The 14647-nt window shown below is 41.7% G+C and overlaps 1 protein-coding gene across 3 annotated transcripts in view; it reads right to left on the bottom strand.

Moving 5' to 3' along the window:
• Positions 1–14647, bottom strand: part of dnah6 (dynein, axonemal, heavy chain 6) — a 408231-nt gene that overhangs the window by 51662 nt on the left and 341922 nt on the right. For all 3 annotated transcript variants that reach the window (XM_072258211.1, XM_072258210.1, XM_072258212.1), the window contains one exon: positions 3247–3407. In XM_072258211.1, coding sequence (XP_072114312.1) covers positions 3247–3407 — 161 coding nt within the window. The remainder of the gene's footprint in view (positions 1–3246; positions 3408–14647) is intronic.

Consider the following 14647-nt stretch of genomic DNA (forward strand, 5'->3'; position numbering starts at 1 on the left):
ACCTCCTCCTTTTCAATCTGTACAATTTCCATGATCTCGCAAACAACAGGAATACTGCAGATGCTGGAATTCAAGCAACACACATCAAAGTTGCTGGTGAACGCAACAGGCCAGGCAGCATCTCTAGGAAGAGGTACAGTCGACGTTTCAGGCCGAGACCCTTCGTCAGGACTAACTGAAGGAAGAGTTAGTAAGAGATTTGAAAGTGGGAGGGGGAGGGGGAGATCCAAAATGATAGGAGAAGACAGGAGGGGGAGGGATGGAGCCAAGAGCTGGACAGGTGATTGGCAAAGGGGATATGAGAGGATCATGGGACAGGAGGTCCGGGGAGAAAGACAAGGGTGGGGGGGAACCAGAGGATGGGCAAGGGGTATAGTCAGAGGGACAGAGGGAGAAAAAGGAGAGTGAGAGAAAGAATGTGTGTATAAAAATAATAACGGATGGGGTACGAGGGAGAGGTGGGGCATTAGCGGAAGTTAGAGAAGTCAATGTTCATGCCATCAGGTTGGAGGCTACCCAGATGGAACATAAGGTGTTGTTCCTCCAACCTGAGTGTGGTTTCATCTTGACAGTAGAGGAGGCCGTGGATAGACATGTCAGAATGGGAATGGGATGTGGAATTAAAATGTGTGGCCACTGGAAGATCCTGCATTCTCTGTCCGCCAGATAGATTGCCAAAGAACAACCTGTCCCAATCCACGCTTTTTAGATCCTGTCTCATTTCTTCAAATTTGGCCTTCTTCCAGTTCAGAACCTCAACCCTAGGACCAGATCTATCCTTGTCCATGATCAAGTTGAAACTAATGGTGTTATGATGACAAAGTGCTCCCCAACACACACTTCCGTCACTTGTCCTAACTCGTTTCCTAACAGGAGATCCAATATTGTATCCCCTCTAGTTGGTACCTCTATATATTGATTTAGAAAACTTTCCTGAACACATTTTACAAACTCTAAACCATCTGGACCCCTAACAGTATGGGAGTCCCAATCAATATGGGGAAAATTAAAATCCCCTACCACCACAACTTTATGTTTCCTGCAGTTGCCTGCTATCTCTCTACAGATTTGCTCCTCCTGTCTGCAGATTTTGACAGAACTAGTTTACAGATATTCTAGAGAAACAGTTAAATTATTATAAAAACCCTCAAACAAGGTGAAAAGCAATTGGTTCAGTCAGATGTGTTACACTGAGAAGATATCTATTGGGTATGGAAAAGCCAATGCAGATAAGAAGATGATCTGGCATGAGTCAATAGAGGATCTCATGGTCTGCAAGACCCATGCAAAAAATCAGAATTGCTGAACAACCTAGATCAAGTGCATATTAGGCTGTATATTTTTCAAGGAAACCATACCACCCAGAGGAAACCCATGGAGATACAGAAAAGATATAACCTTATAACCATATAACAATTACAGCACGGAAACAGGCCATCTCGGCCCTTCTAGTCTATGCCGAACTCTTACTCTCACCTAGTCCCACCGACCTGCACTCAGCCCATAACCCTCCATTCCTTTCCTGTCCATATATCTATCCAATTTAACTTTAAATGACAACATTGAACCTGCTTCAACCACTTCTGCTGGAAGCTCGTTCCACACAGCTACTACTCTCTGAGTAAAGAAGTTCCCCCTCATGTTACCCCTAAACTTTTGGCCTTTAACTCTCAACTCATGTCCTCTTGTTTGAATCTCCCCCACTCTCAATGGAAAAAACCTATCCACGTCAACTCTATCAATCCCCTTCATAATTTTAAACACCTCTGTCAAGTCCCCCCTCAACCTTCTACGCTCCAAAGAATAAAGACCTAACTTGTTCAACCTTTCTCTGTAACTTAGGAGATGAAACCCAGGCAACATCTTAATAAACTTCCTCTGTACTCTCTCAATTTTATTGACATCTTTCCTATAATTCAGTGACCAGAACTGTACACAATACTCCAAATTTGGCCTTACCAATGCCCTATATGATTTCAACATTACATCCCGACTCCTATACTCAATGCTCTCATTAGTAAAGGTCAGCATACCAAAAGCTTTCTTCACCACCCTATCCACATGAGATTCCACCTTCAGGGAACTATGCACCATTATTCCTAGATCCCTCTGTTCTACAGCATTCTTCAATGCCCGACCATTTGCCATGTATGTCCTATTTTGATTAGTCCTACCAAAATGTAGCACGTCACATTTTTCAGCATTAAACTCCATCTGCCATCTTTCAGCCCACTTTTCTAACTGTCCTAAATCTCTCTGCAAGTTTTGAAAACCTACCTCATCATCCACAACGCCACCTATCTTAGTATCATCTGCATACTTACTAATCCAATTTACCACCCCATCATCCAGATCATTAATATATATGACAAACAACATTGGACCCAGTACAGATCCCTGAGGCACACCGCTACACACCACCCTCCAATCTGACACACAGTTATCCACCACTACTTTCTGGCGTCTCCCATCTAGCCATTGCTGAATCCATTTTACTACTTCCATATTAATGCCTAACGATTGAACCTTCCTAACTAACCTTCCATGTGGAACCTTTTCAAAGGCCTTACTGAAGTCCATATAGACAACATCCACCACTTTACCCTCATCGACTTTCTCAGTAACCTCATCAAAAAACTCAATAAGATTTGTTAAACATGACCTTCCACGCACAAATCCATGTTGACTGTTCCTAATCAGACTCTGTCTATCCAGATAATTATATATACCATCTCTAAGAATACTTTACATCAATTTACCCACCACTGACATCAAACTCACAGTCTGATAATGGCCAGGTTTACTCTTAGAACCCTTTTTCAAGGGTTATCCAGAGGTCAGGGTTGAATATGGGTCACTGAAGCTACACAGCTACACCGCTGTACTAAATTGAACATATTTCTTTCTCCTTTTATAATTAACCTTGCTGCTTCTTCTTAAATCCTTTAAAGAACAGTTAGTAAAAATAAAGCTTTTTAACAACGGAAATCTTGCTGAAAAAAATCATTCCAATCAAAATCTAAGTATCTATGAACGGGTTCTTGAATGGTAATTGTTAACACAACTTTTGTTAGTCATGCACTTTATGGAAAATTATCCTGTTTGAAACAAAAAATACCTTTAAAATACAACAGCAAAAATTCAACAGTGTCAAAGACTTAGAAAAAAATGAACAAATATCCACAGATTTGTTTTAAACTGGGATATATGCCCTGTGTTTTCTCAATGCAATTCATGTATACTCACTTGGTTCTGTGAATGACTTAACTATTTCCTCCATAGCTAACATCCAAGAGACTGCAAGATGACAATTTTGAAGAAAAACCCAGTTTCCTGTCTTTAGTGCTTCTTTAATCAGTTTTTCGGCAATAGGTCCTTGTCCTTGTCCAAGGGAAATAGAGTCCACCCTGCATCAGAAAAGAAAGCGAGAACCCACATATTCTTGTCATGCATAAGCAACAGATTTATTGTAAGATGATATGTATAATTAATATACTACTAAAACTCTCATGCTCTGTCTGTCTGTTTGTGACCTCCAGTTAGCGCAAATGGTGCATTACAGCAGCACTTTTTTTGGCTAAATCAAATTAAAATGCGCTAACTTACAAAATGCAAGCAAAGTTCAGGGTTATATATTTGTAGAAAATTGCTCATCCGCCAAAAATCAACAGGCTCGCTTTCACCTGAGAGCCGATCCGCCATCATGGAAATCGGGACGTGACAGCCTGACGCATGTGCACAGCCAGCCTCAGCAGCGACACCTATCGGAGCAAAAGGGCAGGGCAGCTCTATTTCGAGGGGTCACATTCTGCTAATCACCATCAGCATGTGCAGGATTGGGACAGATCTAACTGTCAGCCATCAATAAGAGATAATTAAATCTTACTGTAATGACGTACTTCCAGACACCCATAAAACGCTTTGCTGCAGTCTAAGGACAGCGGTGGCTATATCACATCCACTTAGGAGAGCGCCAACCACATCATCAAGAATAATCAGCATCCTTTGGTGTTACTGCTTCGTATCTTCTATCCAGCATTGGGATAAAAAAAAATGGTCAGCCTAATTATGCCGTGTGGAAAGGGAAGGGGGACATTATGGGCAAGGGACGACGCCAAACGTCGTCGGGAAGCAGCAAGGAGAGGGAGAGAACAAAAATCGGATGAGGCCAGGGCCACATGACTCCAGGATCAAAGAGTCAGGACAGAAAAGGATGAGAGAAGAAGAGAGAGGATGAGAGGCATGCACGTCTCCAGGATCAGAGACAAACAACAAACAGCAGAAGAGATAAAGAGATGGAGGATGAAAGGACTGCACATCTCCAGAATGACAACAAGAGGCACAAGGGTGGCAGATAAACCAGAAATGATGCCATCAAAAGTGTCCTCCATTTAATGAGGAGGAGCCATATTTGCTTTGCTATGCATCCTTCTTCTTTAATAAACTGAGGTTTTCCACTTCAGTTTCCAAAGCAAAGCAATACCAATAGCATTCAAGAAAATTTAATGTTCATTCTGGTCACATCAGACTGCACTATCCTCCTCTCAAACGGTGCCCCAACAGGTCACCCCATTGTCTAGTTCATATAGAATGATGACAGGATTGTTATAGGATGGTCAAGATTGAGAGGTTAGAAAAATAAATAGTTTGAGGGACTTTATATTTCCAGCATTCTGGTTCTAAACTTCTCAGTTTCATCATCAGCACAAGATAAAACTGAGGACTGTTTCTAGTTTTATGTTGCTGGTCTCCATCACTTTCCACTAGCTTACTAAATTCACAAGATCATCATAAGGTTTCAGCATGGAAGCAGGATATTTAGTTCAGCGGTCCCCAACCACTGAGCCACGGACCGGTACCGGGCCGCAAAGCATGCACTACCGGGCCGCAAGGAAGCTATATGATTTAGCGATATGAGTTAGCTGCACCTTTCCTCATTCCAGGTCACCCACTGTTGAGCCATTACGCATGCGAGGTCATCACCCGCACGTCATCCATGTCAGCGCGGGAAGGAGATCAACTCCTCGAGCTTGCAAATGACGGCGGGCTGAGAAGTATGTTTGACATAACATCTCTGCCGGCATTCTGGATCAAAGTCAAGGCTAAAAATCCTGAGATAGCCACGAAAGCACTGAAAACGTTGCTTCCATTTCCAACATATCTCTGCAATGAATGCAATGAAAACTAAACTGCGGAACAGACCGGACATAAGGAACCTCGTTCGACTATCGCTGTCTCCCATCACCCTTCGATAGGACCGTGTTGTTGCAGGAAAACAAGCCCTGGGCTCCCACTGATTCAGCGATATTGGTGTGTTGCAATGATTTTATATGTTCATACGGGAAAAATGTGCTGCGTGTTTAATATCCAAACGTTACTTAAAATGTCATGATGCTATTGACTTATATAACCATATAACAATTACAGCACGGAAACAGGCCATCTCTCACCCTCTTGTCCGTGCCGAACGCTACTCTCACCTACTCTAATTTTAACGCTACTCTAATTTTCCTTTGAATGATAATATCGAAACTGCCTCTGCCACTTCTACTGGAAGTTCATTCAACACTTACTTCAAGCTCCCCTGATAATTGACTTATCCCTATATTCATGCGAGGAAAATATGCGCTGTGTGTTTAATATTAAATTCGTCAGGTAAACCCTTTTAGAAAGGAAATTGAGTATATTAGCCACTTATCACCGATATCTGGTTGTGAATAAGACCACCCCCGAACAGAATCGCCAAAAACGATTTGTAGAAAAAAATCGTACACGCATGCCAAATCACGCATGCGCACTGGTGCCCGCGCAAGGCTTCATGGTCATTGTAGTCTTTCCTGGGGAAAACCCAGCGTATTTGACTGCTACTCTTGTCCGTTGGCAACCCTACCACCCCCCCCCCCCCCACCCCGGTCGGCAAGAATTTTTTCAATATGAAACCGGTCCGCAGTGCGAAAAAGGTTGGGGACCCCTGATTTAGTTCATCAAGCCTGTGCTGGCTCTATGCAAAAGCAAACAAGGTAGTCCTCTTCACCTACTCACTCTCTATAGCCCTGCAAAGCAGAAACAAATCTTGTTCTGACACTGAACACATCTCTGACCCCAACTCATCCCTCCAGATAAATGTTTTTTGTTATTAGAACCACTATAGATCAGAACTGTGCTGAAGATAACACGGAAATAATTTCCTTCTGTGGTACAGTCATGATTGTGTTGTTTCCTGCTCTTCTGCTGAAGTAAAACAGATACATCTCTCTTCCTATTTCAATTTCCTTTCATTATCTGTTTTGCTTTCATTTGTTCAAAGTTCAAAGTAAATTTATTATCAAAGCACTTAAGTGTCACCATATATTACCATGAGATTCATCTTCTCTGGAGTTGGATGTGACCAATATTCATTATAATCTCAGTAACTCTCATAGAGTCAAAGTCAGAGTCAATTGGTCCATGCTGACTAAGATTGACATCTACCCATATTTGGCCCATATCCCCCTAAACCTTTCCTATGCATATACCTGCCCAAGTACCTTTTAAATATTGTTAATGCTCCTGCCTCAACTTCTTTCTCTGCTTGTTCATTCCATATACTGGCTACCCTCTGGGTGAAAAAGATCCCCCTCTCCCCAGTTCCTATTAAATCTCTCCCTTCTCACCTTAAACCTATCCCTCTGGATCCTGATTCCCCAATTCTGGGGGGAAAGAAAACTATGTGCATTGACACTATCTATGCCCTCTCATGACGTTAAACACTGCAATAAGATCACTATCATTCTCCTACTCTCCACTGCAAAATGTCCTATTCTGCTTAACGTCTCTCCACAACTCACTTTCTTGAGTCCCAACAACATCCTCATAAACCACTTCACTCTGTCCAGCTTAATTGCACTTTTCCTAGGGTGACAAAAACTGACTACAATATGCCAAAGCTTATACAAGTGCAATGTAGCATCTCAACTTCTGTACACAGTGCCATAGACCATAAGATATAGGAACAGAATAGGCCATTTGGCCCATCGAGTCTTGACTGCCATTTCATCACGGCTGATCCAATTTTCCTCTCAGCCCCAGTCTTCTGCCTTCTCCCCGTATCCTTCATGCCCCGACCATTCAAGAATCTATCAACCTCTGCCTTAAATATACATAAAGACTTGGCCTCCACAGTTGCCTGACAAAGAATTCCACAGATTCATCACTCCCTGACTAAAGAAATTCCTCCTCATCTTCATTCTAAAAGGATACTCCTCTGTTCTGAAGCTGTGTTCTCTGGTCTTAGATTCTCCCACCATAGGAAATATCCTCTCCACATCCACTCTATCGAGGCCATTCAATATTTGATAGATTTCAATGAGGTCACTCCTCATTCTTCTGAATTCTGGAGAATACAGACTCAGAGCCATCAAATGCTTTTCATATGACAAGCTATTCAATCCTGGAATAATTTTTGTGAACCTCCCTTCAACTCTCTCCAATTTCAGCACATCCATTCTAATATAAGGGGCCCAAAACTGCTCACAATACTCCAAGTGAGGCCTCAAGAGTGCTTTATAAAGTTTCAACATTACATCTTTGTTTTTATACTCTAGTCCTCTTGAAATGAGTGCTAACATTACATTTGCCTTCCTCACTGCAACCTGCAAATTAACCTTTAGGGAATCGTACGCAATGATTTTCAAGTCCCTTTGCACTTCTTATATTGTATTTTCTCTCCATTTAGAAAATAGCCAACTTACTCATTTCCTTTTCCAAAGTGCATGACCATACACTTTCTCACATCACATTATATTCCATCCACCACTTATTTGCCTATTCTCCTAATCTGTCTAAGTCCTTTTGGAGCCTCTCTACTTTCTCCATCTACCTTCATATCATCTGCAAACTTTGCATCAAAGCCATCAATTCCATCATCCAAATCATTCACATATAACTTAAAAAGAATCGGTCCCAACTTAGACCACTAGTCACCGGCAACCAACCAGAAAAGGCTCCAAACATGAGGAATTCTGCAGATGCTGGAAATTCAAGCAACACACATCAAAGTTGCTGGTGAACGCAGCAGGGCAGGCAGCATCTCTAGGAAGAGGTACAGTCAATGTTTCAGGCCGACTCTTCGAGAAGGGTCTTGGCCTGAAACGTCGACTGTACCTCTTCCTAGAGATGCTGCCTGGCCTGCTGCGTTCAGCAGCAACTTTGATGTGTGTTGCAGAAAAGGCTCCCCTCATTTCCACTCTTTGCCTCCTGCCAGTCAGCCAATGTTCTATCCATGCTAGAATCTTTCCTGTAATACCATGGGCTCATAGCTTGTTAAGCAGTCTCATGTGTAACACCTTAACAAAGGTCTTCTAAAAATCCAAGTACATACCATCAACCAATTCTCCTTTGTCTATCCTGCTTGTTATTTCTTCAAACAATTCCAAGAGATATGTCAGGCACGATCTTTCCTTGAGAATACTATGCTGACTATGGCCTATTTTATCATGTACCTCCAACTACCCTGATAAAACAATTTTAATGATCAACTCCAGCATCTTCCCAATCACTGAGCCCTTTAACTGGCCTATAGTTTCCTTTCTTCTGCCTCTCTCCCTTCTTAAATAGTGGAGTGACATTTGTAATTTTCCAGTCTTCTGGAACCATTCCAGAATTTATTGATTCTTGAAAGATCATTACTAATGCCTGCACAATCTCTTCACCCACCTCTTTCAGAACTCTGGGGTGTACACCATCTGCTCCAGGTGACTTATCTACCTTCAGACATTTCAGTTTCCCAAGATCCTTCTCTCTAGAAATGGCAACTTCACACATCTCATGACCCCCTTCTCCCCGTGAAAACTTATGAAGGATCTATCTCATTGTGACCTTGCACTCGCTGTCTACCTGCAATGCACTTTCTCTGTGCTGCAACACTTTATCCTGCACTCTGTTGCTGTTTTATCCTGTATTACCTTATAAATACAAGATATTCCACAGATGGTGGAAATCCAGGGTAACAAGTATTAAATTCTGGAGTTCCTCCAGCAACTTTGTGTGTATAGTCAATTGATCTGCATGGATAATATGCAAGACAACGTTTTCACTGTATCTTTGCAGACATGACAATAATAAACCAATTTATTTACCAATTTCTTCCATTACGCCTTGACACCACTGATACTTTTTAGAATTTCAATGACACTTCACATAAAAGCACAAAAAGTGCAATCTCTGCCCAAAACCTGAAAGATCTTAGGTGAAATACTGATTTACTCACCTTTCGATTTCATATGCTGTAAATGCTATTGACAGTGTGATCTCATCTATTATAAAAGGAAAACTAAGAGGGAGCAATAATTTTGTGAAATTGGCCCCTTAATTTTGAAATTTGTTCTTAATTATCCGATTGTCCATTAGTTTAAATTTCCAACCCACTCACAATTCTGGCCTTTATGTCTTGGTTTGTACAATGTTTTAGTGAAGCTCAGTGTAAGAAAAAGGAACCAGCTTTTGATTAGACAGCCATCTAGAGTCAAAAATGAGTTCAACAACTTTTGAAAATGCAAATCTATTTGTTAGGGAAGAGCAGCCTTAATTGGAAAGCATAGTTAGTTACCCTACAGACTTCAAACTATTTTCAAATGTAACTATAAGCAGTAATCAGATTTAAATTACAAAGCAGCTACACAAGCAAACACTGCAAAGACTAATAGCTCATAGCAGAAGGCCAATTAATGTTTCTGCAACAGACAAAACAACCTTGTATCTCTTTTCACTCGTATAAAGATACTCAGATAAATAATATGACATTTATCAATACAATAGCGCATCAGAATCAGTCTTTAAAAGAAAGACATTCTGAGTATTACATTATTGTAAGACTAGAGGACACAATGGAGAAATAGAACTGTAACTGGACTACATTGAAACCCCAAGACAAGATCAAAGAAGGTTCCAGACTGACTATTATGCCATTCAGTATGTTAAAACAGTCATAGTATACAGACCAAAAGACCATAAAACATAGGAGCAGAATTAAGCTATTCGGCCCATCGAGGCTCCACCATCATTTCATCAAGGCTGATTAATTGTCCCTCTTAATCCCATTGTCCTGCCTTCTCCCTATAACCTTTGATGTTCTGATTAATCAGGAACTTATCAACCTCCACTTTAAGTATAGCCAATGTCTTAGTCTCCGCAGCCATTTGTGGTGATGAATTCTACAGATTTAGCATCCTCTGGCTAAAGAAATTCCTCCCCATCTCTGTTCTAAATGGATATACCTCTATTCTGAGGCTGTGCCCTCTAGTCCTAGACTCACCTACTGTCTGAAAAATCCTCTTTATCATCCACTAAACATCCACTTTATCTAGACATTTCAATATTTGATAGGTTTCAATGAGATCCCCCTCATTCTTCTATACTCCAGTAAGTACAGGTCCAGAGACATCAAGCACTGCTCATACGTTAACTCTTTCACTCCTGGAGCCATTCTCATGAACCTCCTCTGGCAACACTCCAATGCTAGCATATCTTTTCTCAGATTAAAAAAAAACTGCTCATAATACTCTAAGTACAGTCTGACCAATGCCTTATAAAGCCTCAGTATCTCATCCTTAATCTTTAGGGGATCCTGTAGAAGGACCTTTAAGTCCCTCTGCAACTCTGATTTCTGAATTTCCTCCCACTTTAAAGGCTAGTCTATGCTTTTATAGCTTCTACCAAAATGCATAATCATATACTTCCCTACATTATATTTCATCTGCCACTTGTTTGCCCATTTTCTCAATTTGCCTAAGTCCTTCTTTAAACTCCCTTCCTCCTCAACACTGCCTGTCTCTTCACCATCTTTGTATCAGTTGTAATTTTGGCCACAAGGCTATCAATTACATCTTCCAAATCATTGACATTTACGTGAAAAGAAGTGGTCCCTATACTGACCTCTGTCGAACACCACTAGTCACCAGCAGCCAACCAGAATAGGCCTCCTTTATTCCCACTCTTTTCTCCCTCCATGCTAATATCTTTTCCTGTAACAATGTGAGCTCTTGTTAAGCAGCCTTGTCAAAGGTCTCCTGAAAATCCAAGTAAACAATATCCACTGACACTCCTTTCTCTATCTTATCTGCTATTTCCTCAAAGAATTCCAACAGGTTTGTCAGGCAAGATTTCCCCAAAGGGAAACATGCTGACTTTGGCCTACTTTATCATGCACATCCAAGTACCCTGAAACCTCATCCTCAATAATGAACAACATCTTTCCAACACTAAAGTTAGGCTAACTAGCCTTTACTTTCCTTCCTCGCTCCCTTCTTAAATAGTGGATGTAACATTTGCAATTTTCCAGTCCTGCGAAACCATTCTGAAATCTAATGCTTCCACAATCTCTTCAGTAACCTCTTTCAGAACCCCAGGGTGTAGTCCATCAGGTCTAGGTGACTTATCTACCTCCAGACCTCTCAGTTTCCCAAGGACCATCTCCCCTTATATTTTATTTATTTTTATTATTAGAGCTCTATTGTCATTGCTGAGGACAACAGATTTGCAGTGTTACTCCATTCAGTGCAAAACAGCATACTGTCAGTTCAATTACTAAAACCACAATGACTACATTTAAAATAACATCGAAGTTAAAACTGAATTAAAAACAAATAACGCTAAAATTAAAAGAAACAGTTACTGCTCCATTCAGGTTTTGCCCATGCCCATGTTAAAAATACATTGATTCAATGTAAAATAGCATCAAGAATTAAAGCTGAAATTTAAAAAAAGGAAGTTCTGAAATCAAAAGAAGGTAGCATCCCCATTTAAACCCAAATATTGCACTTAGAGATTGTCCATAGTATCTATAGACTATGGGTGGGTGTGGGGGCAATATTCAGATGCAAGCAGCCCTGGGGAAAATGCTGTTTTTCATTCTGGATGTCTATGCAAAGATGCTTCTGTATTTCCTACTGGATGGTAGGAGATTGAACAGGCGATTACTGGGGTGGGATGAGTCCCTCACCATGTTACGAGTGTGCTATAAACAGTGTTCATTGTAGATGGCTTCCATATCTGGTAGCTGTGCCATGATGTTCTGTGCAGTCCTTATCATTCATGGAAGTGTTTTCTAGTCTATCCTGATGCAGTTAGTGCACCATACTTTCATGGAGTGGATGCGTATTCTCTTAATGGCACATTGGTAAAAGTTTACCAAGAGCTTTTGGGACAGATTTGCTCTCTTTGAACTCCTAAGATAGTCCAGGTGCTTCTGAGCCTTTCCCATTATCAGAGAGATGCTGTTGGTCCAGGAGAGCTCCTCTGTGATGTTCACTCTCAAGAATTTAAAACTAGAGACCTTTTCCACTGCTTCACAGCTCGCAGGCAGAGGAGCTTGTTCATACTTTATTGATTTTCTGGTTGATAATCATTTCTTTTTTTTTATATTGAGTGAAAAATTATGGGTATTGCACCATTCAGAATTTCTGCACATCCTCTCTGTATGCTGTTTCATTGTTATTTGCAATTATTCCAATCACTGTGATGCCATCTGTACATTTGATGATCAAGTTGGTGGTATAGGCAGGGGCACAGTCACAGGTAAAAAGAGCATAAAGGAGTGGGCTCAGTACACATGCCTGCAGTACGCTGGTGCTCAGGGTCAGGGAGGTTGATGCGCACCTGTCTAGTCTGACTGTCCGGGTGCAATTGGTAAGAAAATCCAGAATTCAGTTGCGAATTGATGTTACTGAGTCCCAGATTGTGTAGTTTAATGGTCAACTTATTACGGACTATGGTGTTGAGGGCAGAACTGTAATCAATAAAAAGCATTCTGGCTTGGGTAGAAACATAGAAAACCTACAGCACATCACAGGCCCTTCGGCCCACAAAGTTGTGCCAAACATGTCCCTACCTTAGAAATTACTGGGGTTACCCATAGCCCTGTATTTTTCTAAGCTCTATGTACCTATCAAAAAGTCTCTTAAAAGACCCTATCGTATCCGCCTCCATCACCATTACCAGCAGCCCATTCCACGCACTCACCACTCTCTGTGTAAAAAACTTACCCCTGACATCTCCACTGTACCTACTCCCCAGCACCTTAAACCTATGCCCTCTTGCAGCAGCCATTTCAGCCCTGCGAAAAGGCCCCCGACTATCCACACGATCAATGCCTCTCATCATACACCTCTATCAGGACACCCCTCATCCTCCGTCATTCCAAGGAGAAAAGGCCGAGTTCACTCAACCTGTTTTCATGAGGCATGTTCCCCAATCCAGGCAACATCCTTGAAAATCTCCTCTGCACCCTCTCTATGGTTTCCACATCCTTTCTGTAGTGAGGTGACCAGAACTGAGCACAGTACTCAGTTGGGTCTGACCAGGGTGCTATATAGCTGGAATATTACCTCTTGGTTCCTAAGTTCAATTCCACGATTGATGAAGGCCAATACACCGTATGGCTTCTTAACCACAGAGTCAACCTGCACAGCTGCTTTGAGCGTCCTATGGACTCGGACCTCAAGGTCCCTCTGATCCTCCACACTGCCAAGAGTCTTACCATTAATACTATATTCTGCCATCGTATTTGACCTACCAAAATGAACCACTTCACACTCATCTGGGTTGAACTCCATCTGCCATTTCTCAGCCCAGTTTTGCATCCTATCAATGTCCCGCGGTAACCTCTGACAGCCCTCCACACTATCCACAACACCCCCAACCTTTGTGTCATCAGCAAATTTACTAACCCATCCCTCCACTTCCTCATCCAGTTCATTTATAAAAATCACGTAGAGTAAACATCCCAGAACAGATCCCTGAGGCACACCACTTGTCACCGACCTCCATGCAGAATATGACCTGTCTACAACTACTCTTTGCCTTCTGTGGACAAGCCAGTTCTGGATCCACAAAGCAATGTCCCCTCAGATCCCATGCCTCCTTACTTTATCAATAAGCCTTGCATGGGATACCTTAACAAGTGCCTTGCTGAAATCCATATACACTACATCTACTGCTCTACCTTCATCAATGTGTTTAGTCACATACTCAAGAAATTCAATCAGGCTCGTAAGGCATAGCCTGCCCTTGACAACACCATGCTGACTATTCCTAATCATATTATACCTCTCCAAATGTTCATAAATCCTGCCTGTCAGGATCTTCTCCATCAACTTACCAACCACTGAAGTAAGACTCACTGGTCTATAATTTTCTGGGCTATCTCTACTCCCTTTCTTGAATAAGGGAACATCCGTAACCCTTCAATCCTCCAGAACCTCTCTTGTCCCCATTGATGATACAAAGATCATCGCCAGAGGCTCAGCAATCTCCTCCCTTGCTTCCCACAGTAGCCTGGGGTACATCTCATCCAGTCCCGGCGACTTACCCAACTTGATGCTTTCCAAAATCTCCAGAACATCCTCTTTCTTAATATCTACATGCTCAAGCTTTTCAGTCCACTGCAAGTTATCACTACAATCACCAATATCCTTTTCCATAGTGAATACTTAAGTAAAGTATTCATTAAGGACCTCTGCTATTTCTTTTGGTTCCATACACACTTTCCCACTGTCACACTTGATAGGTCCTATTCTTTCATGTCTTATCCCCTTGTTTTTCACATACTTGTAGAATGCCTTGGGGTTTTCCTTAATCCTGCCCACCAAGGCCTTCTCATGGCCCTTTCTGG

The sequence above is a fragment of the Mobula birostris genome, chromosome 5, assembly GCF_030028105.1.
Source record: "Mobula birostris isolate sMobBir1 chromosome 5, sMobBir1.hap1, whole genome shotgun sequence".
In the NCBI taxonomy this organism is placed as follows: Eukaryota; Metazoa; Chordata; class Chondrichthyes; order Myliobatiformes; family Myliobatidae; genus Mobula; species Mobula birostris.